Source organism: Protopterus annectens, chromosome 2.part0 (assembly GCF_019279795.1).
Source record: "Protopterus annectens isolate FY-2018-M chromosome 2.part0, PAN1.0, whole genome shotgun sequence".
Classification (NCBI taxonomy): domain Eukaryota; kingdom Metazoa; phylum Chordata; order Ceratodontiformes; family Protopteridae; genus Protopterus; species Protopterus annectens.
In genome coordinates, this window is record NC_056728.1 from 1,699,177,441 (window position 1) to 1,699,205,255 (window position 27,815).

General features: G+C 40.6%; 1 protein-coding gene across 1 annotated transcript in view; it reads left to right on the forward strand.

The window, feature by feature from the left end:
* Positions 1-27,815, forward strand: part of LOC122793773 (WD repeat-containing protein 49-like) — a 630,038-nt gene that overhangs the window by 99,938 nt on the left and 502,285 nt on the right. The window contains exons 3-4 of the mRNA XM_044061963.1: positions 2,364-2,594; positions 26,090-26,175. Coding sequence (XP_043917898.1) covers positions 2,364-2,594; positions 26,090-26,175 — 317 coding nt within the window. The remainder of the gene's footprint in view (positions 1-2,363; positions 2,595-26,089; positions 26,176-27,815) is intronic.

The window sequence follows — 27,815 nt, forward strand, 5'->3', positions numbered from 1 at the left end:
TGTGAAAAGGGTTAAGAGTATGAAATTCCTGGGTGTACAAATATCAGAGGATCTCTCGTGGTCAGGAAACACCAGCCATCTAGTCAAGAAAGCACAGCAATGCTTCCACTTTTTAAGAAGGCTGAAAAAAGCTAAGCTTCCTCCTCATATTCTCTCCACCTTCTATAGAGGTGCAATAGAGAGCATCCTCACCTGCAACTTCACAGTGTGGTTTGGAAGCTGCACAGTTACAGAAAGGAAGGCACTAAAAAGAGTAGTGATGGTTGCAGAGACGGTAACAAATTACAGTCTTTCATCGATACAACAACTTTATTCTGCAAGAAGCATCCGAAAGGCCACCAAAATAATACAGGACAACACACATCCTGTGCATGGACTGTTTAAGCATCTGGCATCGGGCAGGAGATATTGCAGCATCCACTGCAGGACTACAAGATTCATAACAGCTTCTACCCTACAGTGATTAGACTTCTGAACTCGGGCATTAGTCCCAGGGGTCTGGACACATAATAAGTCAATTTTTATTTATCTGTGCAATATATACTTACATATATTCCAAGAAAGTGCAATTTTTATTTATTATATCCATAGTCATTATTATTTAACCCACTGAAGTGCAATATTAGACAACTAACTTAGGCATTGTTCAATTTGTAGTGTGTTTTGTATTACTTTAAATAGGGTAGTTAATTTAGCTCAGGGGAGGGTTTCTTTTTGTATATGAGTGTTGGTAAATGTGTCTGCTCTTTCTTGTGTGTATTAGGAGTAGTATTGTATTTGTTAGTCATGTTTATTCCTGTACTTGTATGTGTTGTTTCACTTTCCTTTGTAATCTCAAGAACTGAGCTGATGCACAAAATTTTGTTTAGGCTACACATGTGTAGTTCTAAATGACAATAAAGTTTACTTTGACTTTGTCTTTGATTCTAGGATATCCCTCTGGAGTGTTTTTTTTTTTTAATTGATGTGACTCTTCCCTAAAAGGTCAGTATAGCAGTATTGTTCAATTAGTCTTTGCTCTGTACTTGCGTGGACTGTTTAGTCAAATTTATGGATTAGAAGAAGAAGAAAACTTTTTCATGGGCTGTAAAAGAGAAGGAAGAAAGAAAGAGAGAGGGAGGGAGAGAGAGGACCTGCTGCAGAAATTCAGTGAGTTCTTGCTATGCATTTTGCTTCATAATCTTTTGCAAGTGTTAAGTTGTCTTCAAAGTCAAAGGCAGACAGCTCATACTTATCTTCATTTAGTAGTAGTGAGATCAGCTAGCTGATAGTGTTGGTCTAATGTTGCCTCCTGCTCAAAACATTTTATTTTAAATTTCCTGCTGCAACAGTATTTTACTGTATACTTAATTTTTAAAATGTATTGCCCAATTTTTTGAAGTGAAGAGTGTCATTATTTAAATTCAAAAGCTTGTGGATAGTTATTAGTTTACATAAGGGCAATTACAAAAAATGGTGATTTCTAACTGTTGGCATTTTCCTTTTTAAGTGAGAGACTACTTAGTCATATCTAACACAAGTTAATAGTACAATTGGTTCATTTAATAGTGTACAGTATTTGTGTCCTGCTTGTGAAAATACATTATTAGCTCTTCCTAGAAACATTATGTGTGAGATTTTAATAGCTTAGCCAAGATACAGTTGCTGTCACTAAATTAGCACAGAAAGGCATTGGGATGAGAGTGAGGTGTATAATATCTTGGGAAGTCGGTGTTTATAATTGTGTCTTCCAATGGTCGGTTGTAAACCTGGTAAGAGACAGTCATTGTTCATAGCCCAAGGCAGCAGTGTTTATATGTAATAAACTATTAAAGATTAGCACCTCACATATATTGTTGTCAGTAGCACAGTTTGTGGTACAACATGTAGAGATGTCTCTGACAAGTCCAAACAACCAAAAGTGTAGCACACTCTGGATACACAGGCACTAAGTGACAAACAACACTTGAGGCATTCTGTGTAGAAGCATTTCTAACCTCCCATAGTCTTAAGGATCGACTCACTATGGCTCAAGTATGAATAGACAATACAGATGGAATCGACTGTATTTCTAAACTTCTGTGAGGATGAAGAATTCTGACATTATGTACATGTGTAAGTGAGAATGTCACTCTTTAGTGCACAGCAGAAACAAGGAATATATAAAAATACTATAGTTGGCATACAGATAACAAAATCAGTGATTTGTTCACTGTTCTGCTCTCCAATCCTTGTCAGTCCCTACTCTTTTGTAAAGATCCATATAAAGAAGACATGCTATGTTGATGGGGAGTCTCCCCTTACTGTGAATTGAATGCCATTATTGCAATTATACGTGTCTTTTGATCCTAACATAATTTGTAACAACCTTTTCACCTCCACAGGATGAATCATATACTTACATGCAGCTGGAATACTTGCAAAAAGATGATGTGCATGGCAAGACCAAAGACATCATCTTCGATCTTCCTGCCACCATAATGGAGACACCACACCGTGATCCCATCCTTCGCATCACTTCCACTCCAGACAACACTTTCCTAGTAGTGGGACAAGATGGACTACTGTCATTCTGGACTCCAGATCTGCGACTGAAGAAAACTCGGTCTATCCTTGTAAGTAAAACATTATATATTGTGTAGCAGTTGTTCACACTGTAGAAGGGGAGCATGATGCTTAGTGGAGGGATGGACTCAGAATGGCTGTACTTTTATTTTATGAGTGAGGAATCTCACTTTTTTGGGGGGACTCTTTGTATTTCCATTAGCTTGCTGTATCTTTTACTACTTCTGCCCTTCAATGTTTTTCCTTCCTTAAAAGCCCAGAATGACTTTTTATCCAGCATAAGCAGGTCCAGATACCACATATTTACACACTTTCTTTTTACTAAACTACTTAAATGATCATTAAGGAAGGAAGATGTCGTAAATGAGAGGTGTTTTGCCAATCCTAACCTTAAGAAGCACACTTTGGTGAAAAAGGTGATATCAAATTTATTGTTGCTATATTAGCAATTCTTTTTATACCCCAGTGTCATGGTCTTGTATCTGTATTCAATGTACCATATGCATACTATGCTACCACACTTGTTTTTCATTAGATCATATATTATTAATGATATGTTGTAGAGCAAAGCCACAGTTAACACTGTATTAATACTGTATATACAGTATGAATTTGTTTTGCTGTTTAACTGCTATTGCCATATCTCCATGCTATCTTGACTATTATATTTTTCACTGTATATTTCTATGGATATATTAATTTCTGGGTGTGTATAAATTTATTTATATTGTGGCTTTTTGTTAATAAGTCTTGCATTGCATCTGGAGCTTTTCTGTCTGATTCTCCACTATAAATGGTGTACACCACCTGGTTAACAAACAGAAATAAAAACATATCCTTAGCGTGAGGGTCTTGACAGCCAGGTGAGAAGATATGTTACTTCTGGACTGCTAAGTCATCGCTCATACCCCATGCAGTTCCAAATCCCTACTTGAAATTTCAGTGCTGTTACAAATGGTGACTTCAGCAGCTAGCATCATTAAAGAGAGGACCTATATATAATTTCAGACACTCTTTACACTTCTGTGCATGCAAAGCCTTAACCTCTTCCTGTAAACGTAGTTCTCGTATCAGTCCTAATAACAATGTACATCATCACAGAAGGACATGACAACTCGCACTGTGTCATAAGCCAGTTGCTTAGAGGTTGGAAGCTAAGCTGGAAAATTCTGCCTGAAAATAGGGGAGGGGAGGGCACAGTGTATCAGAGGGATTCCACCTCGAGAACTAGAAATCATGAAGCAGAAAGTACGGTTGTGTAAAATCTTACCATAATAGTAGATGTCCTTGCCTTCACCACTGCAGTATTCTTAACACATGGGATTCGGTGGCATGGAAGCCTGATGTCCTGACAGTCTGCCAAAGCCTACTGTTGCTTTAAGGCACACAGAATATCACCCAAACTCTCCTCGCATAGCATAGGGCATAAAGGTAACATTCAAGCATACCATTCTCAGAACTGATTGCCCCAGTAGGAACACCAGTCCCAGGAAACCCAAGGAGTAACCAGTACATCCAGGAAGGAAAAGAGCTAGGGGGTGGATGGAGAGAGTGAATATTGCAGTGGTGAAGGTAAGGACATCTACTGTCATGGTAAGATTTTACACAACCGTACTATGTCCTTACATTCACCGCTGCAGTATTCTTGACATATGGGAGAGCGCCAAAGCTCAAGAAGAAACCTGGGAGGAGAAAGGAGCAATAGAGCCCTCTAAGAAGCCATGACAAATGGACATAGTAAAACCAGCTCTAGCTCTGGAGACACCATCCAACTTGTAATGTTTGGTAAAGCTATGCACAGAAGTCCAGGTAGCTGCTTCAAGATTAGAATTAGTGTCTAAGCCCTTGAAAAGAAGCACTAGAAGATGCCACAGCTCTAGTAGAATGAGCCTTTACAAAAGAAGGAAGGTTCATGCCTTTGAAAGTGTAACAAAAATAAATAGCCTTTGAAATCCAAGAAGAAATAGTTTGCTTGAATACAGCTAATCCTAAAGATCTAGTATGAAAAGAAACAAACAACTGATCAGATTTTCTAATAGCCTTAGTCTTATCCAAATAAAATCTGAGTTGTCTATGCATGTCCAAAATATGCAGCACCCTCTGACTGTCAGATTGCGGAGAAGGGAAAAGAGTAGGCAAATTAATAGACTGATTAAATGACAACTCATTAACCACATTAGGCATAAAAAAAGGATTAGTACGCAAGGACACCCTGTCCTCATGAAATATCAAAAAAGGAGGACAAGCCATAAGGGCTTGAAACTCTGGCACCCATCTGGCAGAAGAGCTAACAAAAGAACAGTCTTCCAATAAAAATGTTGCAACAAAGCTGAAACAGCAGGCTGAAAAGGAGCCTAAGATACCAGGGAGGAGGAACACGCTTCTTGGTAGGTCCAATATTAAGGTTGCCTTTAAGAAATTGTTTAGTCTCAAATCTAGATGCTAAAGGAGGGGTTAAAGGCAGACAAACAGAAATAGCTGATAAGTGGGCCTTAACAGAAGAATAGGGCAAACCAGCATTGGGAAACTCACACAAATAAGAGAGAACCAAATGAACAGCCACAGTAGGTGGGTCCAGGTTACAAGAGAGACACCAAGTAGAAAACCTCTTCCATTTGGAAAAGTAGGATTTCCTAGTAGTACATTTCCTGGCCTCCTGCACGACCCGCAGCACATCCTAAGAAAAAAGGTGTCTATGAAGAATCAAAATCCTATCACCCGCAATGTCAATTGAAGCGTGGACAGGTAGGGATGGATGACAGATCCCTTGTCTTGTGTGAGTAGATCCAACCTGTGAGGTAACATGTGATGATTGCCCTTGGCTAGATGCAGAAGTCGAGGGAACCAGTACTGTTGTGCCCAAAAGAGAGTCACCAACAAGATTTTGGGAGCATCCTGTTGAATCTTGAACAGGACTTTCAGAATGAGAGAAAGGGGAAAGGAATACAAAAAGAAACACTCCTTCCAAAAAAATAAGGCAAACAGACCGACGGTTACAAGAAGCATTTGGACTGGTGACAAAGAAGTTCTAAGGATGGTACGCCTGAATGTCAACTTTATGCCCTACGCTACATGCGGAGCATTTGGGTGATGTTCAACAAAACTTAAAGCAACAATAGGCTTTGGTTGACTGGCCGGACATCAGGGTTCCACAGCAGGGAATCCCATATGTTAGCGGTGAATGTAAGGACATGACACCTTCTCCCAATGTTCTTGCTGACTGATCATATAATTATTTTTAAGTCTATCTTCTATATATCATGCTGTATTCTGTTTCTAAGAGAGGAATACAGCCTTTTCATTCTTATGGTGTTTGCTCACTTTTTTGTGCATTCCAAGTAATATTTATTAGAGCTCCTGTTTCCAGTACTCAGTAACGGATTGTATATTGTTTATGCTTTCACCTGCCACTTACACATTGTCATTTGCACTGAATCTTTACATCCAATATATAACAGTATAATTAGAATATGGGAACCATAAACAAATGGAATTATATATGTCCCAAGTTTCTGCTAGTAACTAGAAATTTTCTGTAATTTGTGTAAACAGTAACGTTTATGAGACACACAGTTGTCTTTGTAAGTGCAGCTTTTCTCTAGTTAAGGAGTAGTTATCTGATCTCATTAGGTATCAGCCATGAACAGCTGGTCTCATTAAATCCCAGTGAAGACAGTCACCTCATCTTCAGGGAATTAACCTTCTGTTGAGCTGGCTTCTTTCTCAAGGTAGAATTGAGACTGTGTCTCCTGGGTATCAAAAGATCATTAATGACATTGTTTGCAAAACTGTCTAGACTAGATATTTATTTTACACAACATAATGCTTCCCATCATTTTTTTTCAGGTTGTTTCTGTTTTAAGGCCTGTGCAGCTAAGGACATATGTTCTAGGTTGTTTCATTTTACAGACTTTATGAAGAATACATATTTATAAAATACAACGTTAGTGGTGGTAATCTGTGAAGAGCTTAACTATAAAATTGCATTTCTCTTTGTTTTGACACCTTGTTAAACATTTCATGGAAGAACAGCTAAACAGTATTTCTCAGTAGAGGCATCCCTTTTTAAACTGTGTCCAGGCAGCTTCAGTGTAAGTTCAAGGGCAATCTCTGAAGTCATCACTAAAATGGACTTTGAACCAAAGTCAGCTTTGCTGAAGAAAATATATTAACTGTTAGACCTTGTGTTCCCTTCTCCTTTTCCTTCTATCAGAGTTTTGGAGAACACTTACTCTGAAAGAGAAGAAGGAAACAAATATTTATGCAGAAATATAACCTTTTACAGTACACAAAGGCTGTATTTGTGTTTGGTCTAGGAAAACTGCTTCCATTTCTGCTTATAGTATTGAGGTCCAAGCCATCCAGCAGCAGAATTCCTTCTTTGTTCTTGTGCCAGAAGAACCCAGAATTAGAGTGAGAACTGCTTAACTGTTTGCTCTGAGAATATGAGAAAACACAGAAGTGATAATTCAGTAGAGAAGATTACAAATAGCACAGTCGTCTGCACCTATAAGCTCACCTGGGAACCCTCTCCCCAGTGCCTCTGTGCAAGAACCATGAATGGCAGCATCATTCATTGCCATTCCAGATGAAAATCACCTGTCTCACTTTTAAACTCTTGAACCCTCTAGGTTATAAGGTATTTCTGCTCCTACATCGTTATCTGATCTTTTTCACAGATAATGCATCACAAATACACATAGCACTAGTCCAAGACTGGACAACTTTTTTCACTACTACAAATTGCTGTTTGGGTCTTAGTAGAGACTTTACAGTTTTAAGGGTTTGCATGCCACTGTGTGTGGGCAAAGCAAACATCTAAGTCATATGTAACTGCAACTATTCTCCAGCATATTTTTCATCCAGCACTTAAATACGATTCTGCTGTGATATTGTAGAGAAATACCATTTTTGTTCCTGGATCAGATAAACAGATAATTACACTGACTACATAGGTTCATAGGTTAGTACTAGGCTAACTGCCCTTGTGAGCCATTTTAAGCCTAGCCAATTATCCCTTGTGAGACTCAAATCCTGCACTTTGTGTTTGTAAGGCAAACACCTTAACTATTAGGCCACCCTCCCTTTGTTCTAGGTTGATAGCTGATATAGCTAACCTTCTGTCTGACAAATTCAGCTTAATCTTTACCTCACTCTCTTCCCATCTACAACACATGAAATACCCATACCCAACCCACTCCCACCTATTTCATAAGACCAAATCCTGAAAGCACTTTCAAAAGCAAAAAAAAATAGTGCATCAATGGGTCCTGACAATATTCAATACTGCATAATGAATAGCATGTAGCACGAATTAGCCACACCCTGAAGAATACTGTCTAACCTCAGCCCCTATACAAGTTTTGGGCCAAGTGACTATAGAACAGCAACAGTTATTCCCCTGCATAAATGAGGGCTCTCCATATACTCTGGGAAATTATAGGCCCATAAGCCTGACCAGCCTCATATGCAAAACCATGGAAAGAATTATTAGGAAATTAGTCAATAAGAACACAAGGAACCTCCAAACACTGGACCCATCTCAATTTGGGTTCAACAAACTCAGGTCATGCTTACTCAGTCCGGAGGGCTTTTTTAAGGTCACAATTCAATGGATGAAGATAGAATGATACACACCACCTATCTTGACCTGGCTAAATCTTTTGACACAATCTCCCACTCAGGCATAGTAGAAAAGCTAAATAAACTAAGAATAAACCCCAATGCTGCCTGCTGGATCACCAACTGGCTCACAGATAGAACTCAGGAAATCAAAATATGAGAAGCTACTTCCACTGAAAGACCAGTTACCAGTGGAGTCCCTCATGGCTCGGTACTGGGACCTCTCCTGTTTGTCATCTACTTCTCAGAAGTTAAAGCCAATACTAAGGGGCTCTGGCTGACCAAGTCTGCAGATAAAAGCAAGCTAGGAGCAGTTATTGAATCCTCAAAAGACTTAGCCATCCTGCAGAAAGGCTTGTCTCAAACAAATAAATGGTGCCAGAATCATGGACTAAGGCTAAACAGCAAAAAAATGCATTACCATATCCTTAAGGAAGTTGTGTGTCTAAAGTGAACTACCACATTGATAACTCCCAGTTGTTCGGAATCTAGGAACTTATGAGGACAGTGACCTAACTTTCAAACAACATGTGTCCAGTGTAGCAAGGAAATCCTTCTATATAGCATAGCTCATTAACAAAGGGATTGCTTCCAGGTCCAGGGATATCATTGTCCCTCTTTGCTCAACCCTCATAAAACCAAACATTGAGTATAATGTCCCCTTTGGCATGTGTCTGTCCAGACACATACAACTGCTGAAATGCCTATAGAGGTACCCTACAAAAATAATACTAGCCTTAAACAATTTGCCCTACGTCATGTAGGCTACATGGGCTGCCTAAAAGTCCTGTCACTATACTAGGTCTCTTACAGACTGCTGAAAGATGACCTGTACCTGGCGTAGAAAGCATACTCTAACCAGTACTGACAGGCCTACTATACATGAGCAAGTTAAACAATATTAGAAATACTCAGTCCAAGTAAATAAACTTGTTCTGCAACATGAACAGAACAGTTTGGAGGGATAGGAATATCTCACAGAGGAGATCATTGATCTGGAACATATTGTCCAAATTTAAGCACAACTTGGCTCAATGGATGGGTAATAGAAAAAGTTACCCCAGGGCTCTCTCCATACTACTAATGGGCAGAGGCAGTTCCTAAATGTTTTTAACCCACGCTTGGGGCATTTCTAAATATCTATCATATAATCTCAGTTATTATTACTAGCGGTAATATAAATATAGTCCACAAATGGGTAAAGTTAATCTATACACTAAGCAGAATAGGTAATTTCAATCACTAAACAGGAACTTTGGCTAGGCTTAAAATAGCCTGCAAAGGCAGTTAGCCTAGTACAAAATGACAAAACTATGAAAGGACCCACTTACCAGTTGCATAAGAGTCTGTGACATTTTCTAAAAGCTTTACTTAATGCAGTTTACAAATATTAGTAATGTTCAGGACATGTGGTTTGGACTATCCCACAATGTCCATGTAGACCCATTATTTAATGTTACATTTAATAACTGCAAACCCATTGAGATGTCTGCTAAAAATCTGAGGCAGTAGTTTAATTGAGCTAGACATTTACAGTGCATTCTGATTCCTAATGCATCCCCTCTGGTGATTTTGTAAGCCGCCTTTGTTAATTACGTGCCTACTACAGGATGTGTCTTTAAAAGTTCACATTTTCTCGGCTAGCTTGAAGTTTGTACTGCTTTAATTTGTCTAAGATTTCCATAGATAATTTCATTCTTTTTATCTACAGAGGAATATTATCATTGTAACACTGTGTATTAGTTAATCTCACTGCATATGCATTTTGTTGGTGAAGTCCAAAGATAAAGATAGGTTGTGTTCTTATAGGTGAAAAAGTAAACTCATGTCATCAGCTTATCTTATCAGCCCACCAGAACTGTAAGTTCTGGGCACTTGTTTTAGTTTGCTACTAAACTCAGTTTGTTATATTTTAAGCAATAATCCATGACTATGTGTGGAAATATCAGGATATACCCATGGCTGGTGTGGTTTGAACACAAGAGTGAAGCTCAAGTGATTAAACAAAGGCAACCGTGGGCAAATCCTGATATACCCACAAAAAGGAGTGGATTATTGCTATTATACAATGACAGTACTTGAGAAAGAAATTGTTTACCTTTATTAAATAATGTATTTGTATAAGGGCATAGGATCATAGGAATATAGGATCATAGGAGGTTACTAGGCTATTGGCCCTGAGGCCCTTATAAGCCTAGCCAAGAGTTTAGCCCATGTTTAGACAAGTCAGCACCCAGAGCCCCTGTCCAGCAGGGACACAGGTGGAATCCCAGGGGTGTATTTTCTGTTTCCCATCCAGTTATCCAGGTTGCACTTAAAAAGAGATAATGAAGTACTCTTCTTGACATGGAGAGGGAGTCTATTCCACAGATGGGGGAGTCTCTGGGATACAAATCTGTGCTGCCAACAAGTCCTATTTATATCACAGACCATGTTGAGGTCATGTGTACGGGTTGCTTGAGTGGAGCTTGACTTGCAGATATGCAGCAGTCCCATCAATACGGGGTCTGAGATTGCTTTGTATGCCAGACAGAGGACATCTCTGAGGAGTCTGTATGAAACCGAGTAGAGGGACAGGGCTTTTTGCCTATCTGTATAGGATAGATGTTTGAGGCCCTGGATTCTCCTGGTGAGGAACCTATGTGGTCTCTTCAGCTGCTGCATGTGCTTTGTGAGGTACATGCTGAAGGGGGCACTGTACTCAATAATTGGCATTATAACGGAAGAATACAGAGATGTTATGACCTCTTTCTCCCTAGATGAGATAACCTTACTTATGAGGTGTTCCATGTAGAAAGCTTTCCATACAATGGAAGCAACATGGTGGTCAAAAGTGAGGTTGCTATCAACCTGGGTGCTCAAATCCCTCCCTACTAGTTGTGTACTTAGGACATTGTTATTAATGTGATAAAATGTGGGGACATCACTCTCCCCAAAGGGGATGATGATGCATGTTTTGGCATTCAGCTTGAGGCCATGTTTCTGGCACCATTCATATGTTTGGGTGAGACCCTATTGGAGGATGTCCACATCACTTGGGGAATTGATGACTGCATCCATCTTGCAGTCATCTGCAAACTTGGTCAGCTATAGCCCACTGGTTTTGGCCTGCACCTCAGAGAAGTATATCCCAAATAGCAGAGGCCCCAAGACCGACCCTGGGGTATGCTGCTTGTTACGGTTCTACTGCTTGAGGTGGCTTCCCCTATTTTGATTAGGCAGGTTTTATCAGTGAGCCAGTTTACTACCTGTCTGATAACATATGGATTGATGCCTAGTTGAGAGAGTTTATCTTCTATGCCCAAGTGGGGAATAGTGTCGAAGACTTTGGCCAGGTCAAGGTAGGTGGTGTGCACCATCTTCCCCTCGTCCATGGCTTTGGTGACTATCTCAAAGAAGTCAACCAGATTTAACAGACAATACCTCCCCTTGACAAAGTCAAACTCTGTGATGTTGAGTGTTTGGAGGTTGCCAATGTTCCTGTTAATGAAGTCCATGGTAATCCGTTCCACAACAAGTACAAATATGACTCTGTCATTGTCCATGTTGGTGTGAATGACCGGAGACGTACCTCTCTGGACTACATGAAAAGAGACATGGAAGTGCTCTCCAATCTTGTAGCCCAGGCAGGTATGACCCTAGCCCTGAATAGCATTCTGCCATCGCCCAGAATGATACCACAGTACAAGGACAAAATGATTGAATTCAACAATTGGCTAAGCTTCTGGTGTCATTCTAAGGGAATCCAGTATCTGTCTGCCTGTGATGACATGGTCAACAGACCACGATGCTTTGCCAGAGATGGCCTGCACCTGTCGCCCCTGGGATTCTAGATACTGGCTAAGGCTGTTGCTGCCCCATAGTGCCTTTTTAGGCAAGGTTCAAATGACAAATTCATCACCATAACAGGAATAGGCAAGCAAAAACTGAGGGTAATGCTACTCAATGCTAGAAGTCTAAATCTCAAAATGCACTCACTCAAGGCACTCCTTAAAATGGAGAACATCAATATCTGTGCAGTGACTGAGACCTGGTTCAAGGCTCCAGAGAGCACCCCTATACTACCAGGCTATAACTCATACCACACTTTTCGGTCATATAATCTGGACCGAAACATCAAAGGTGGAGGTGTGTCCATATTCATTAAGGATATTCACACCTCCAGGCTAGTTGCTCAGCATAATGCATCCGAGGTTATCCAAGTGCAACTAACTCTGGGCAAAACTGCAATCCAAATTTTAGCTTGCTACAGATCCCCCACCATGCCCCAGGATTCCCACTCCTCCTTTCTTGATGTACTGGAAAATATTAGGGTTCAACCAGACACCCTAATAATGGACAGCTTCAACTACCCCACCATTAACTGGGAAAACTACTTGTGTACCAACTCCTTAGCTCAACGCTTTCTGGAATTCATAAACTCCAATGCCCTGGATCAATTTATCCACACCCCCACCAGGGGCAACATTATCCTAGACCTAGTCATTACCATCATGAGTGACTGGTGTTCCACACCTGAAGTCAACTTCTTGTTGGTCTGATCCGACCATAAGCTAATCATCCTTGATATCCACATCCCGCCCCCAGCCCCCATTAAGGAAACCATAGTAAAAAAATTCTCCAAAGCCAACTTCATGCTTCTTAAGACAGAAGTGGTGAACTTCATGACACCCATGCAGATGGACAATACAGTTATAACTGCTGAATCCTACACAAATGTACTCTATAAACACTTACACGAGTGCATGGATCGTGCAATCCCTAACAGAACCAAGATGCTATCCTGCAAAAAAAGAAGCCAATCTGGTGGTCCCCTGCCATAAACAAACTGTACAACACAAGGAAGAAACTGTTGCAAAAGAGAGTAAAATCCCATGAGTGGAGGAGCTCCCTGGTCAGCCTCAGTAAGAAGCTGAGATCCCTTATAAGATCCTCCAAAGCTAGCTATGAAAACAAAATCACTACTAATTCTAAGGACAACCACAAAGCATTCTATAGCTATGTCAAGAATCTCAAGGGCAACACCCAGATCTGCTCTGAGTTACAGAACAACGGCATGAAAATTACTGAGCCAACTGATATTGCCAACATCCTGGCAGATAGGTTCTGTGCTAACTTTACCCCCCCAACCCCTAAAGGGCCCATATCTATACAGGAAGAATGCAAAGTCCCTGTAATTACAACTACACAGGTAAAAGCTGCACTCTCTAAAGCCAAAAACACAGCATCCATGGGACCTGACAACATCTCAGGCTGCGTTTTACATGAATTTCAGAATGAACTGGCTCCCCACCTAAGCACCATGTTCAATAATAGCCTCACATCAGGCTTTGTGCCCACTGAATGGCACACAGCAACAGTTATCCCACTCCACAAAGGGGGAGCCACCACTGATCCCGGGAACTATCGCCCTATTAGCCTGACAAGCTTGGTCTGCAAGGCCATGGAACGTATCATCATGGAACTCATAAACAAAGACATTGGTAACCTCCAAACTCTGGATTCCACCCAGTTCAGGTTTGTGAAAGGCGGATCATGCCTCCTGAACCTGATCAACTTCTTTGAGGCAGTCACCAAAGCCGTAAATTAGGGTAAGGTGGTTCACACAGCCTATCTTGACCTCGCCAAGGCTTTCAACTCCATCCCCCATTCTGGAATTATAACTAAACTCACTAAACTAGGTATAAATCCCTATGTTACAAGATGGGTTGCCAACTGGCTCACTGACAGAACCCACACTGTAAAAGTTGCAGACTCCAAATCTGACCTCAAACCAGTGACAAGTGGAGTACCACAGGGTTCAGTCCTGGGACCTCTCCTGTTTGGTATCTACTTCTCTGAAGTACAGGCTAACACAGAAGGCCTCTGGCTAACAAAATTCGCAGATGACTGCAAACTTGGAGCCATAGTCAAGTCCCCAAATGATGTGGACATCCTACAGAAAGGCCTCGCTGAGACAGATGCCTGGTGTCAGAGCCATGGCCTCAAGCTCAATGCCAAAAAGTGCAGTGTCATCCCCTTTGGTAAAAACTCTGTACCCATGAACTACCACATAGGCAGCAATCTACTTAACACCAAATGTGTGATAAGAAACCTTGGGACCCAGGTGGACAGTAGTCTCTCCTTTGATAGTCACATTGCCACAGTAGTCAGGAAGTCCTTCTATGTGGCACACCTCATCATAAAAGGGTTCTCATCCAGGAAAAAAGAGGTAATTGTTCCCCTCTACTCAACACTCATTAGACCCATTATAGAGTACAATGCCCCTTTTGGAATGTACCTCACAAGACATCTGCAGCAGCTGGAAAGGCCACAGAAGTACCTCACAAAGAGGATTACTGGCCTCAAACAAATGCCCTACACTGACCATCTCAAAAACTCCAGCTTTACTCCGTAGCATATCGCCTACTCTGAGGTAATCTCTGCCTAACATATAAAGCTATGTCAAACCCAGAGCTGTTGGACATGCTAAACCTAAAGAAATCCCAATCCCTCCGAGCTATATGCTCTAGGGACATAAACCTTGTCACCACAATAAACAATATTGGAGGGATAGATTCCTGTCCCAGAGACTTCCCATACTCTGAAACAGGCTATCCATCTATGTCAAGCAAAGCTCTTCATCAGCACTCTTCAAGATGAGTGGATGGGAAATAGGAAATACACCCCGGGGATCACTTCTGTGTCTCTGCTCAACAGTAGTACAGGAAAATAACTTTCTTAGGTGACGTAAGCCAGGGGACCTTGTTGGCTAGGCTTACGTAGGCCCTTGGGCTGATAGCCTAGTACCTACCTATGAACCTATGAACCTATGGCCTTGCAGATCAGGCTAGTTAGGCTGATGGGTCTATAATTTCCTGGATCAGACGATGCTCCACCTTTGTATAAAGGGATGACAGTGGCTGTCCTCCACTCGACTGGGACAAAGCCGGTACTCAGGCTTTGGTTGAATAGGTTGCCTAATGGTGCTGCATGTTCATGCCTGAGTTCATGTAGGATGCAGCCTGGGATGTTATCCGGTCCCATGGAGGCTGTATTTTTTGCCTTTGAGAGGGCAGTGATGACCTGTTACTTAGAGATAAGGGGAGAGGGACAGGCACTGGGGATGTCCTGATTTACTGATGGGGGGACAGGGTGAAGTTTTCACTGAATCTGTCAGCCAGTAGGTTGGCTATATCTACAGCATTTGTGTATGTATTGTTCTTGACCACCAGCTCTGAACAGATCTGGGTGCTTCCTCTGAGATTGTAGACATATCTGAAGAAGGCCTTATGAATGTCTCAAGTAGATGTAGCCAATTTGGACTCAAAGTTGGCTTTAGAGGATTTCACTCTTCCTCTTATTTGCTTGTTTAGGCTAAGGAGAGATTGCTTCCAATTGGGCACCTGCTCCTTCTTGGTACTGGACAGCAATTTTTTCCTTTTGTTATACAGTTTATTTATTGCAGATGTCCACCAGACAGGTTTACTCTTCCTTGCAGAGGATGATTCCATGCATCTATATAAATGTTCGTATAGTACTTTGGTGTAGATTTGGACATGGGTGCCAGTTCCTACAGTGGGAGGAGGGGGTTGTGAAGCTGTTTATACCATCCCTCAGGAGGTTGTAATCAGCTTTAGAGAAGTTTTTTTGTTTGACCCTAGCTAGAGAGTCAGGGGTGACTTTGAAAGTGACCGCTTTATGGTTGGATCTTACCAGGGAGGATGATACTGTAGGGGTGCTGCAGTGGTTACTCATGTTGATTAATACCAAGTCCAAGATATTATCACCTCTTTTGGGGGTATCGACTAGCTGTTCCAAGGCATTTGCATTGAGAAAATTGAGGAATCTTTGGACATTTGTGTTCTGGCATCAGTAGTTTTTCTGTCTTCTTCTGCATTGTCTTCCCTATACTGATGTACTGGGCATGCATTTTGGAACTGCATTCCCTTGCTTGCACAGGACATCAGTGCAGTGCAGAAGAAGTGACAGAGTAAACAGAAACTCTGTTGCCAATAGAAACTCTGGTTGATCAATGGTGCTTCAGTAGCCATACTTTCTTCTATTGGTGTATGCTCAATTTCCAACAGGCACACTGGTTGAGCTGTCCAATTGGCGTGCTTGTTTTTCAATAGTAATAAGACATTATTGTATAATTCTGCATGAATGTTAACGTTTAAGAGGCCTCCTATTTCATTTTGATGTTTCTGTGCTACAGCAGATTGTTCACTATGTGGGAAGTCTGTTTTAACAAGTTTGCCTTTTTCAAGCACTGGAACCATGTTACTTTGCAAGGTGCTTTTTGCCTTATAGTGTTATGTGATTGCCCACTGCAAGTTTACATTATAGGCAGAAAGAAAAAAATACATCTGCCCATTTACATTTAGGAAAGTGCACCGGAGTTGTTAGAATTCCCCGCAAGCTGCTTGCTATGTTTTCACAAAGTAATTTTTACTTGGAGAATAAGTACTGTATATGTAGTCTGGATGCCTTGGACACCCTGGAAGTGGTTTGGAATTTCTTCTGGTCAGAGAACTCCCTAGCTACTGTTGTGGAGATCATTTTATATACTTCTTGAAATCTGCTAATGGCATTTCTTCAACTGCTTTACCATTACACCAGATTGCTGATTGCCAGACTATGTGAACCAGCCAATATGCAATATGTTTAATTATCATAAATAGTGAGCCAGTTTGGAGCTTGTCCTGGATATTCATAGTGTGTCTTTACGATTGCTTCTTTGTTAGCATTTTCATATGAACCATATGATAACTGATATAGGTTGTTGGGGGTAGTATCTGTCAATGAGCAATGTGGCCATCATATTTATGTGATTACTTCACAGTCACATATGGTGTACCCTCTCTGAATGGGTATATTCTATGTGTGTGTGTGTGTGTGTGTGTGTGTGTGTGTGTGTGTGTGTGTGTGTGTGTGTGTGTGTGTGTGTGTGTACTAGTACTTTTTTTAGAGACATATTCCATAGCACATTGCCACTACATTTGTGTTGAAAACGTCCTCTGTTTTACTTTGAAACGTGCTTACAGTCATATATATATATATATATATATATATATATATATATATATATATACACACACACACACACACACACACACACACACACACACACACACACACACACACAAGTATATATCTTCTGCGTGTGCTTTTGACCATTCTAAAACTATTAACCTTCTTAATTCAGCTTTTAAACTGTTCACATTCACATTTCCCAACTTTACAGAGCGTATATTTCATGTAATAACTTTGTTTTTCTTGAGTTTTCTTGGTTTTTACTCTCCTTCTTTTGGTTACTCTTTTTCTTATAGTTTCTAATGCTTCTACTTCAAAAGTTGCTTCTCCATCTATTTTCTCTCCTTCCATTGTAAAGTGTACTATTTAGTGCTTGTCACAACACTTCTTTCATCACCTTTTTGTATTTTAGTTCTCCCTACCACCATATCTCCACCATTTTTCTGTTATACTTTCATCTAACCTTTCATCATGAAACACATCAACAGTATATTAATTTTCTTTTTCAACAGTTTTAATTTATTTTACTGTACATTATATCACCTAGACCATGTCCTTCTTTTTTGCATTTCATGCACATAGGACAAGCCCTTTTTAACATGTTGTGACACCCCAGCACTGGCCCAGGAGCCTCAATCCTCACCAGTGGCAAGAGTTAGGGGATTTACACACTGAGAAGATGACAAGTACACACACAGTAAAGTGCAATTTCCCTTAAGAGCACATAGAGACCACAGTCAGTCTGGGGCTGGTTTCTCCCTTTTTCTCCAGATCCCCAATAACACTCCCCACTGGCACAGCTATAGGGTTGAGATCTCAGCTGAGTGGCCAAGCCAAGACCTCCAGCACCCTCACTGTCCAACCAGTGCTTTGTGTCCCTGCCTATGTAGCTGACACACACACACACACACACACACACACACACACACACACACACACACACACACACACACACACACACACACACACACACACACACACACGCACACACACGCACACACACACACCACACACACACACGCACACATATATATTCATGGGAAATGCTGGCACAGGTTTACTAGCTATACCCCTTCTGCCCAGACTATAAGGTAGTTTCAACTGCCACCAACCACTCTTATCAGACAGGTTTAAATATATTTAATAATAAATAATAAAAGAACAAGGCAATACTCAGTAACTCAACACAGTAACTTCAGAGATCAAAATCACAGGAAGTATTTAAAACAGCATTGCAGGACAGTCTCAAATAAATAAATAAAATATCTAAACTAATCTTTACTATATTTCTATCTGAATCTATGCCCTAAGAACCTACTTACAGAGCAAGGCAAGTGCAGATGATGATAGTAAGTGGATATTCTTGCTAGGTCCAAGACAAAATACAAAATGCCCAGTCTCTCTCTGAGAGAGTTCTTAAATCAATATCAAATATTACTGCTGGGTTAGGTTGGATGACATTACTTTTTGTCACCTGTCTTCAGTTCCCAGGCTAAAACAGAAACTAACAGAATTTAACATATCTGTGTTAAAAACACATATCTCTTAGAACTGTGCAGCTGCTAGGAAGTCATAAAGCAATAAAACACTTTTTACATTTTAAACCTAGTAATTACTTTTCTGACAATACAAAACTTCTAGCTCTAGACATTGTGTTTGCTATACTGAAACTGAGAGAGAACTTTTATAACACAATCATAAAGCAATCTAATTTCAGCTTATTTTCTGTTCTAAGAAAGCAGTGCATGCTATGTTTACATTTTAGCTCAGTACATAACATACAGTTCTGTATAAATCATGTCAATATTCACAAATGACATAGAATTATTTACAAAATTCCAGATAGCTGGGCTGGCAATATTTCCCTGTATCACTCGTAATCATTCTGAACATGTTTTGCGGCATTTGGAGGGGCACATACTCATTAACTACCGCTCTGCCCAAACAAATGCCATTTCTTTGGTTGCCAGATAGTTTCACACATACTATACCTGGTATATAGACAAAAGGGTCCACTACATGTGTTTGAATACTTGTAGCTTATGACACACTTGTTTGCCGCCACTTGATCAAAACTGCACATGCCCTAACTCCCATTATCCTGATCTTACTTAAATACTTAGTTCACCCAAAACCCAACCCTATGCAAAACATAAAACTCCTCTCTCTGTCCTTAACCCTAAAACTACCTTCCCTCTCCCTAAACCTAAAATCCCTTCATGATCGCTGCCCTAATCTACACCCCAACCTCCTCCCACTCTCTGCCCACAGCATTTTTTTTACTTGGGGTGGGGCAAGCCCTCCTGCACTTCTGATGTGTAGAATAAAGCTGCCTATACCTCCAAACTTATATATATGCCAACCCCATGGTTGCAGAGGATGAAGTGAGAAATCTACAAAAAGAAAGGAATCATTACTGGTCCCAGTTAGAAACCACACAGGCTGTGATTTTCCACTGAAAATAATGATTAGGGAGGTCAACTTCATGGAGCTGAACTTGAGCAAATACAGACTTATCCAGTTTGCACTCTACAAGCAGTATACAGCCATTTTCTATGTGCTTTGGCTTCCTAACAACCTCTTCAAATCCCAACAGAGTCCAAACTCTTAGTAACATTCACAGCATTTTTACAATATTCATCAAGCATTTTATGTCCACACTTCGCAATATATAATTTGACAGTCTAAGAAAACATCGTCTCTTTTAAACACTGGCTAGATTGATATTAAGAAGTTTCGCAAATCCTTATCTTTTCTTTTTTTCATACAAATTTAATGCCTTTATTCATAGCTGCTACTGTTTCAAATAAAATATCAAAAAGGGCTCCTCACCTAAATGTGTTATTGCCCTTATATCTGGAACTGTGATGCCTACTGGCTTAATAACCTTATCTCCCCAGAAAATAATGTCCAGGAACCTTACCCTGATGAATAAACCACAGCTTGATTCAATTTGTTGGGGAGGGAGACTGGCAACAATCCTGCTAATCCTGCCACTGCTGCAATGTGAGTCCTTCTGCTGCCTGGTCAACATCCTACAAGAGGGTCTTACACAAATGATTGGTGCCAAAGTCATTGCCTTAAACTCAATACAAAAAAAAATATTACCATTCTTTTTAGTAAAAGCAATGTTCCTGCTAACTACCACATCAATAGCAACACCTTAAGTAAGCACTCAGTGGTGAGAGACCTGGGCACACATGTTGACAGCAAACTTACCTTTGACTACCATATCTCCACAGTGGTAAGAAGGAGATTCTATATTGCTCATCTCATAAGTAAGGGCATTGGCTCCAGAAAAAAAAGAAGTTATTACCTCCCTGTACTCTTCCCTTATCAGGCCAATAATTGAGTACAGCTACCCTTTTGGTATATACCTTGCTAAGCACCTGCAGCAATTGGAGAAACCACAAACAAGGAAAATTCAAGATCTTCTCCATCTGTCATATGGGGATTGTTTGAAATTACTGTCACTTTATTCTGTTTCATACAGACTACTCAGAGGTGATCTCTGCCTTGCATATAAGGCAATCTCTCACCCTGCTTTATTGGGAATGCTTCATTTGTGAAAGTCAAATGGTACACGGCTTACTCGCTCTAAAGACCTTAATCTGGTATGTGATATTAGTAAAATCTGCTGGAGGGACAGAGATGTCTCCCAGAGGTTACCACACCTTTGGAACAGACTTCCACTTCATGTCAAACAGAGCACCTCATTGGCTCTCTTCAAACACAGTCTGAACGATTGGATGGTTGACTGTAAATTCACCCCGGGGGTTCCACCTGTGTCCCTCTTGGACAGCGGCAATAGGTTAAGAATTTGGCTAGGCTGGTAAGGGCCTTAGGGCCATTAACCTAGTAACTTCCTATGATCCTATTATCCTATGATCTTGACTTACTTTAGATCCTCTCATCCCTCTGGATTTAATTGTTGCTTAATCCTCTTGGGCCTCTTGACAATCTGTGGCACTTCCTGAAGCTATCTGAATATCTGTCATTATTTTACTGTGTCCCTCTGTATCAGGAAGCTCTGTGCAGGTCTGCATTTTGATTTTAGTTTTGATTCTCTTACAGGCTACAGTACTCCTTCTCTTACATATTACAGTGATTCCCTACATCATTTCTCCCACAGATTTCTGGGGCACTCTCTGGACTTTCAGGCTCTGCTTTTAACATTATTTGAGTTCACAGTCTGTCTTCCTCAAAATCTGTTACATCCATTTCTTTAGCCATTTCAGTTTTTGTAACCTTGGTAGAAATATCCATAGTATTTTCCAAATTTTCTGTTTGGAACATTTTCCTCTCATTCATTCTCTTTCATTTTGGATTCCCCCAATTCAACAAAGGAAAGAGTGAAAGTCAGGTCTTCTAGAAGTGCTCATGTGTTGGTAGTTTGCGACATTCTAACCACATTACTTTCCTCTGTAAACCTAATGCCCTGAATTGCCCCCTAAACCTAAACCTCCATTCCTCCCTCCCTAAACCTAAAGTCCTCAGTCACTCCCTAACTATAAAAACTCCCTTCCCTCTTCCTAAACCTAAAGTCCACAACTACTTCCTAAGCCTAAACTCACCTTCCACTCTCTAAACCTAAAACTCCCCCTCCCTAAACTTAAATCCCCCTCCCAATTACTGCCTAACCCCCTAACCTGCAATCCTACCCCCAACTCCCTCCCCACAGACATCACACTTTACAACAAAAGGAAGAAACTTTTGCAGAAAAGAGGAAAATCCCAGGATGCAAAAAAATCCCTTTACCAGCCAGAGTAAGAAACTGAGATGCCTCATAAAATCCTCCAAAGCTAGTTACGAAAATAAAATTCAAAGAACCAAAAAGAAAAACAAAAGCATTCTATTCTATAACTAAGAAATGAATGGCAATGCTCAGATCTGTTCTGAAAAAAGCTAAAACAGAATGGAGCTAAAAAAGGAGGTCCTTATCCTTGCAGATCGATCAGATAATTACCCCCAGTGCCCCCTCAATCCTCCTCTCAAATCCCTCTCAATTGCCAAATTCCAGTAATAAGAACCCACAGGTACAAGGTACAAAACTAACTCTAAGAACACAGCATCCAGCACTACATCCAACACACCACATGTGTACCACATGAATGACTACATGAACTATGAACTACACTGGCACCTCACCTTGTACCACCAAACCTCAGCCTCACCTCAGGTTTTGCTGCCCACTGGGGTGTCATGAGCTACAGTTATCCCAATGGATCCCGGATCCCACCGGATCCTACCCGGAAACCTGATCCATCAGTCCCGCAAAGCATTTATCTGCAAGGGCATCAGAGGCGTATATGGAAAGACATTATAAACCTTCAAACAACCAAACACCAAGTTTGGGAACCTGACCCTCCCCTTTTGTCTGATGAGAAGGGCCGTGAACCTGATTGACCTTTCCTGAACCTGATTGACTTCTCAGTCCATGGAGACATTGCCAAGGTCAAGGCACAGGATCCTTGAGACCCCTATCCTTTGGACCCACTACCACCTCATGAATATCCATAGATAAACTTACTAAGTTGGCAAATTATATTCACTGGCATAAACCCTAAAGCCGACTCCAATAGAACCTGAAGAAGCTAAGTACAAGGAAGCAAACTCCAAACCCAGCCCCAGCCAGTGACAAGGCTTGCATTACAGTCAGAAGTTCAGTTGTACAGGTCAACTTCTTGGGACTTACAGGTCAACACTATTTGCACTCTACTGCAAACTGGGCAGATGACTGCAAACTGGGAGCCATTATTAATGATTACAAATGATGTGATACATTGTACAAAAAATGCCTTCAAAACCATAGATGTTATTGCAATGCCCAGCCTCAAAACCAAGATCCATGAATTAAAAATTTGAAAAAACATATATCCCAAAAAACAAATATGAAAAAACATGACTAAACACAGACACACTGAACACAGAAAGGACCATAAGAGACTTAGGGACACAGGTGGACAGTGGTCTCACACATCGCCACAAACCTTAAGGAAACACCTCTGATGTCAACAACCCCATGAAACAATTTTCAGGGTGACAATGTCACATCCTCATCCCTCATTAGACCCATTATAGAATCCATATTGTCCCACTGTACTCATCCCTCATTAGACCCCTTAATGGAATACATCCAGAAAAGAAATGCCCAAAAAAAAGAACCACCAAAAAAACCTCTCATAAAACCCAGCAGATCCTCCACTCAGGCCACATAAGGCCCATATAAAATGTCTACTCAGGAGCCTTCGGCTGGGCAGCTTCGCAGACACTGTCAACTGAGCGCCCTCACATGATGCTATCTGCTCTACATCCACCTCAGAGTTAAAACCCAGAGCTCAGAAACATCATCACAATAAACAAACATGCTTTGGACCTCACTAGCCCTGCCCGAATTCGGCTATTGTGCTTGGGCAAAGTATAGCAGCTCTGCTCTCTCCCTGTGGCTACTGCCCCTCACCTGTACATGTAATCATGTTCAAGCATGAGCAGATGACCATGTGAGCTACAAGGTGCCTGACATGGCTGTGAGACAGTAGTATTCAAGTGCCTGTGACTCGGGTGCTTGTAGTGAACCAGGAAGAGTTAGTACAAATACAAAACTGTGTCTCACTGAAAAGGGGCTAGAAGCCTAGTGGGACTAACCTGGTCAACAAAACACAAATAAAAATTATATAAGGGTGATAACGATGAGGAAATTTCAGTCATGGCTCAGAGCAATTAAGGATATTTCACCTGCTCTATACTGCCTGTCCTGTCTTGGTGCAGTGTTGGGAATATCAGTTAATTTACATATACTGTCATATAAGGAATAACATGCAGCAATCTCTTACCTTCCATGGTACCTGTTTTATACTAAGCCACCACCTAAAGTTAGCAGTGCAGCCATAACACCCACACTCTTCCTGAAGATGGGAAGGCTGGCCATTTATTACTCACTTCTGATGTCTCAGTCAGGATATGCTAGTTAAACACCAGTGACCAGCAACATATATGAAAGTAAAACCCCTATTTCATTGTTCCAATAATGGAATATCACCATTAAAATAAATTGTTTGTTTAAGTTTTTCATGCACATTAATATAGTGCCTAAATAATACAATTTTTGATTTTACAGCTTAGTGAATTTCATACTGAGGGTAGCAGGGTTCACCTCAAGACCAGGCAACGTTTTATAATGGCATAATTCACAGATAAACCACATTATGATATCCTGCATAACTTTATATCATATGTTTGACACATATGTTTGACAATCTTAAGTGTGAACACCAGACTGTGCTATCTAGATAGTAGAGTGAAAACTGAAACTTGCTGTAACATAATTAAAGTGTTATCTCCCATGCCCAACAATGTGGTTCTAGCACCCTTTCACCCCTATTATTTATGTACACTAACTCAGCGATCACTATATCTCAGAGTAAATTAATTCTCTAAGATGCTGCAATCTTGCAATTAATATATAATAAAACCTAGTCACACTTTCAATCTTATGTGCATTGTACAATTACCATGCTCCCACCATATATGACATTTTTATAAGGAGAGATGCAAAGAAAATTCTCTGTCTTGAAACTATCAGTCAGTGCACTAAGGAGGGAATGCTATGTTAGTGAGCCTCATGGTACTTGGTATGCTGAGTAGAAACAATGTTTGATTCTGATATGGAAACATTCCAACAAACTGATGTAATGGGTTATAATATATACAATACATGTTTAACGATAAGATTGTTTGCTTCCTCTAATGCTGTTTGTTGTATACAGAGTAAATAATTTTCATTATGAAATAATCCAATAGCTAAATGCTTTCCAATTCTTGAATAATTTTCTACTTTTCATATTCTGCCTTTGAACTACCTGTGATTTTGGTATAACTAGGGAAGTTTCTCATTCCTTTTCATATTTTATCTGCAGGTGCACTGTTTGCCATATTGCTTAAATAAACTTTTTATTCATCTTTAAGCTCTTCTGGCTGGTCATGTTTGTGTGTGTGTGTGTGTGTGTGTGTGTGTGTGTGTGTGTGTGTGTGTGTGTGTGTGTGTGTGTGTGTGTGTGTGTGTGTGTGTGTGTGTGTGTGTGTGTGTGTGTGTGTGTGTTATTGCTATTTATTATTGAAGAAGACAGTTATCTTATCACTTACCACTGTAACAAGATGTGGTTTCTGTCTACACTTAGCTAGATTGGACCCACTAACAATAAAATTATTAATGTGCATAATGTTGTATGTGGCTTAATCAAGAACAGAAAGTAGCTGGAGGTTCAGTGTGGTAGCAGTACTACTGTGCCAGGAAAAAGCATAGGAAATTGGAGCATTCTGCCAGCCTTGCCTAAGAATTGTGTATGTATGAAAATAATAATGAATGTGAAAAGCAGTAGTCATGGGTAAAGAATATTTAAAGACACTGCAGTTCATAGGAACAGTGGTGAAAAGGGGGCCATACGTGCTAGATCTAAGACTCAACTATGTAAGTGGCATGTGTACAGTGTGGATATTTGGAACATGTGGACAGGGCAGAAATGCACATTCTGTTTATGTTCTTGAGTACAGGTTGCATTTTTGTAAGTTGTTGTGACTCAAGAGACCATTCCTCTGGTGCCAACCAGGACTTTTCTCCAGTTTGGTGGCGAGAGAGTATTAACTTGTGACCATTTAGATGGCATTGGCATGATTCATATCCCATCCATCCACCTGATTAGCATAATAATAATAATTAACAATGGATATATTGAGAAAGGAAACTGGTATTCTGTTAGAGGAATTGCATTGCATTATTTTTGCTCACATTATTTCTTTTGCAAATGTGATGAGGTACTGTTTATGATATCAGTTCTAATATGAAACACAGAAGTCCTTCTTAGCTATATAAGAAATGACAAAATCTCCCGTATTTTATTTTTTTATCCAGGATGAAAACAAACAAAGCCGGAAATTGAAATGGATAGTGGATTCAACACTGATGCTACAGTACAACAAACTACTTATTGGAACATGGTAAGTGCACATAAAAGCACTATTACAGTTGATAAACCAGCACTGTTTCAAAGAAAGGACATTACGCATCAAGGCTGAACTGTACATGTGATGCACTATATGAAATACATTCACTACCTAGTTTTTAAGATCTAAATCTACCAAGACTTTTTTCATATCTGTAAAGTAGGCTGCGTTTTATGCTAACATTGTGAGATACAGATCAGGCATGTATTTATGCTGCATATCAGTCAAAACTAAAGTTATACTTTAATAAGTGGATAGGTCTCAGGAGTAATAAAGATGCTAGGATGTGTACATGGCAGTGTACACATTTCAGTACCTTTTTTGTATTCAGCTAGCACCCTTACTGTATGTTTCACAGTCCTCCAATAAAAGAAGTGCAGCACCACGCCAGCCATATTGAATGCATATGAGGCGTTCAGAGGGGAGAAAGATATGCTAATTAACCATGTGATGTCTCCCTGAAACTGTTCCCAGGAAGCCATCTGCACAGTCTAGAAATTCAAGAAAGTGCTCGGCCATGTAGATCAACACGGTCATCCAAACCAGATGCGGTATCAAACATGGCCAAAATGCCATGTGCACCCACTGAACATGAACATGGTTAGGGGAACCACTAGACAGCAGAGTTTATTAAATATTTAGAAGTGCCATAATGGCACCAACATCAAACCAGGTTTTGGAGTTGGGGAACCACTGGACACCAAGAAGAGGGCGCAAAGTGCCATACTGTCAGCAACATTACTATGGGGACTAGGGGTAGGGAGATACAGTTCCATAGTGATACCAACATTGCTATAGGATTGAGTGGGTTGGAGGAACCACAGGACACCAGGGAGAAATGTGCAAAGTGCCATATTGGCAATGACATCACAATTGGGATGAGGTGGGTCGGTAGATACACTAGACACCAGGAAGTGATGGCACCATTAGTACAACAGGGATCTGGGGGTGAGAGAACTACTGAACACCTGAAATAAGTGTCTTAATAGCACACACTTCATACGGGTGATGGAGGGGTTGTGGGAACCACTAGACCACCTGGATGGCTCTTTAAAATGCTGTAATCACACTGACAATATAATAGGTATGTGGGGTGGGGATACTCTAGATACCACAGCATAATACATACATGCTGTAATGGCATTAAAGTATTACAGAGGTGGGGAGGAACTAAAGGAGGGTAGGGGTAGGCAAAGGAACTGTGATGTGCATATATTCGTGTTTGTGTACATGGTGTGTGCGTGTGTGTGTGTGTGTGTGTGTGTGTGTGTGTGTGTGTGTGTGTGTGTGTGTGTGTGTGTGTGTGTGTGTGTGTGTGTGTGTGTGTGTGTTTGTGCATGTGTATGTATGATTGGAGTGGGGATTTCACACTGCTTACATGAACAGCAGATTACTACCATGACGTGCAGATTGCCCATGATCTGCATGCCACAGTAGTAACTGTGATTCACTGTGGCTAGCACGTTCCTGAGTCACAAATGGGAGTGTCTCACTGTGAGGGCCTTTAGTGAATTCCTGGGTCAGTCTCAAAATATTGCTTGTTACAGAAAAACTAAAGAAGCACCCCATGACTTGTATACCACATATACTTACCCTGGTAACTATAGATCTATCAGCAATATGAGCCTGATCAA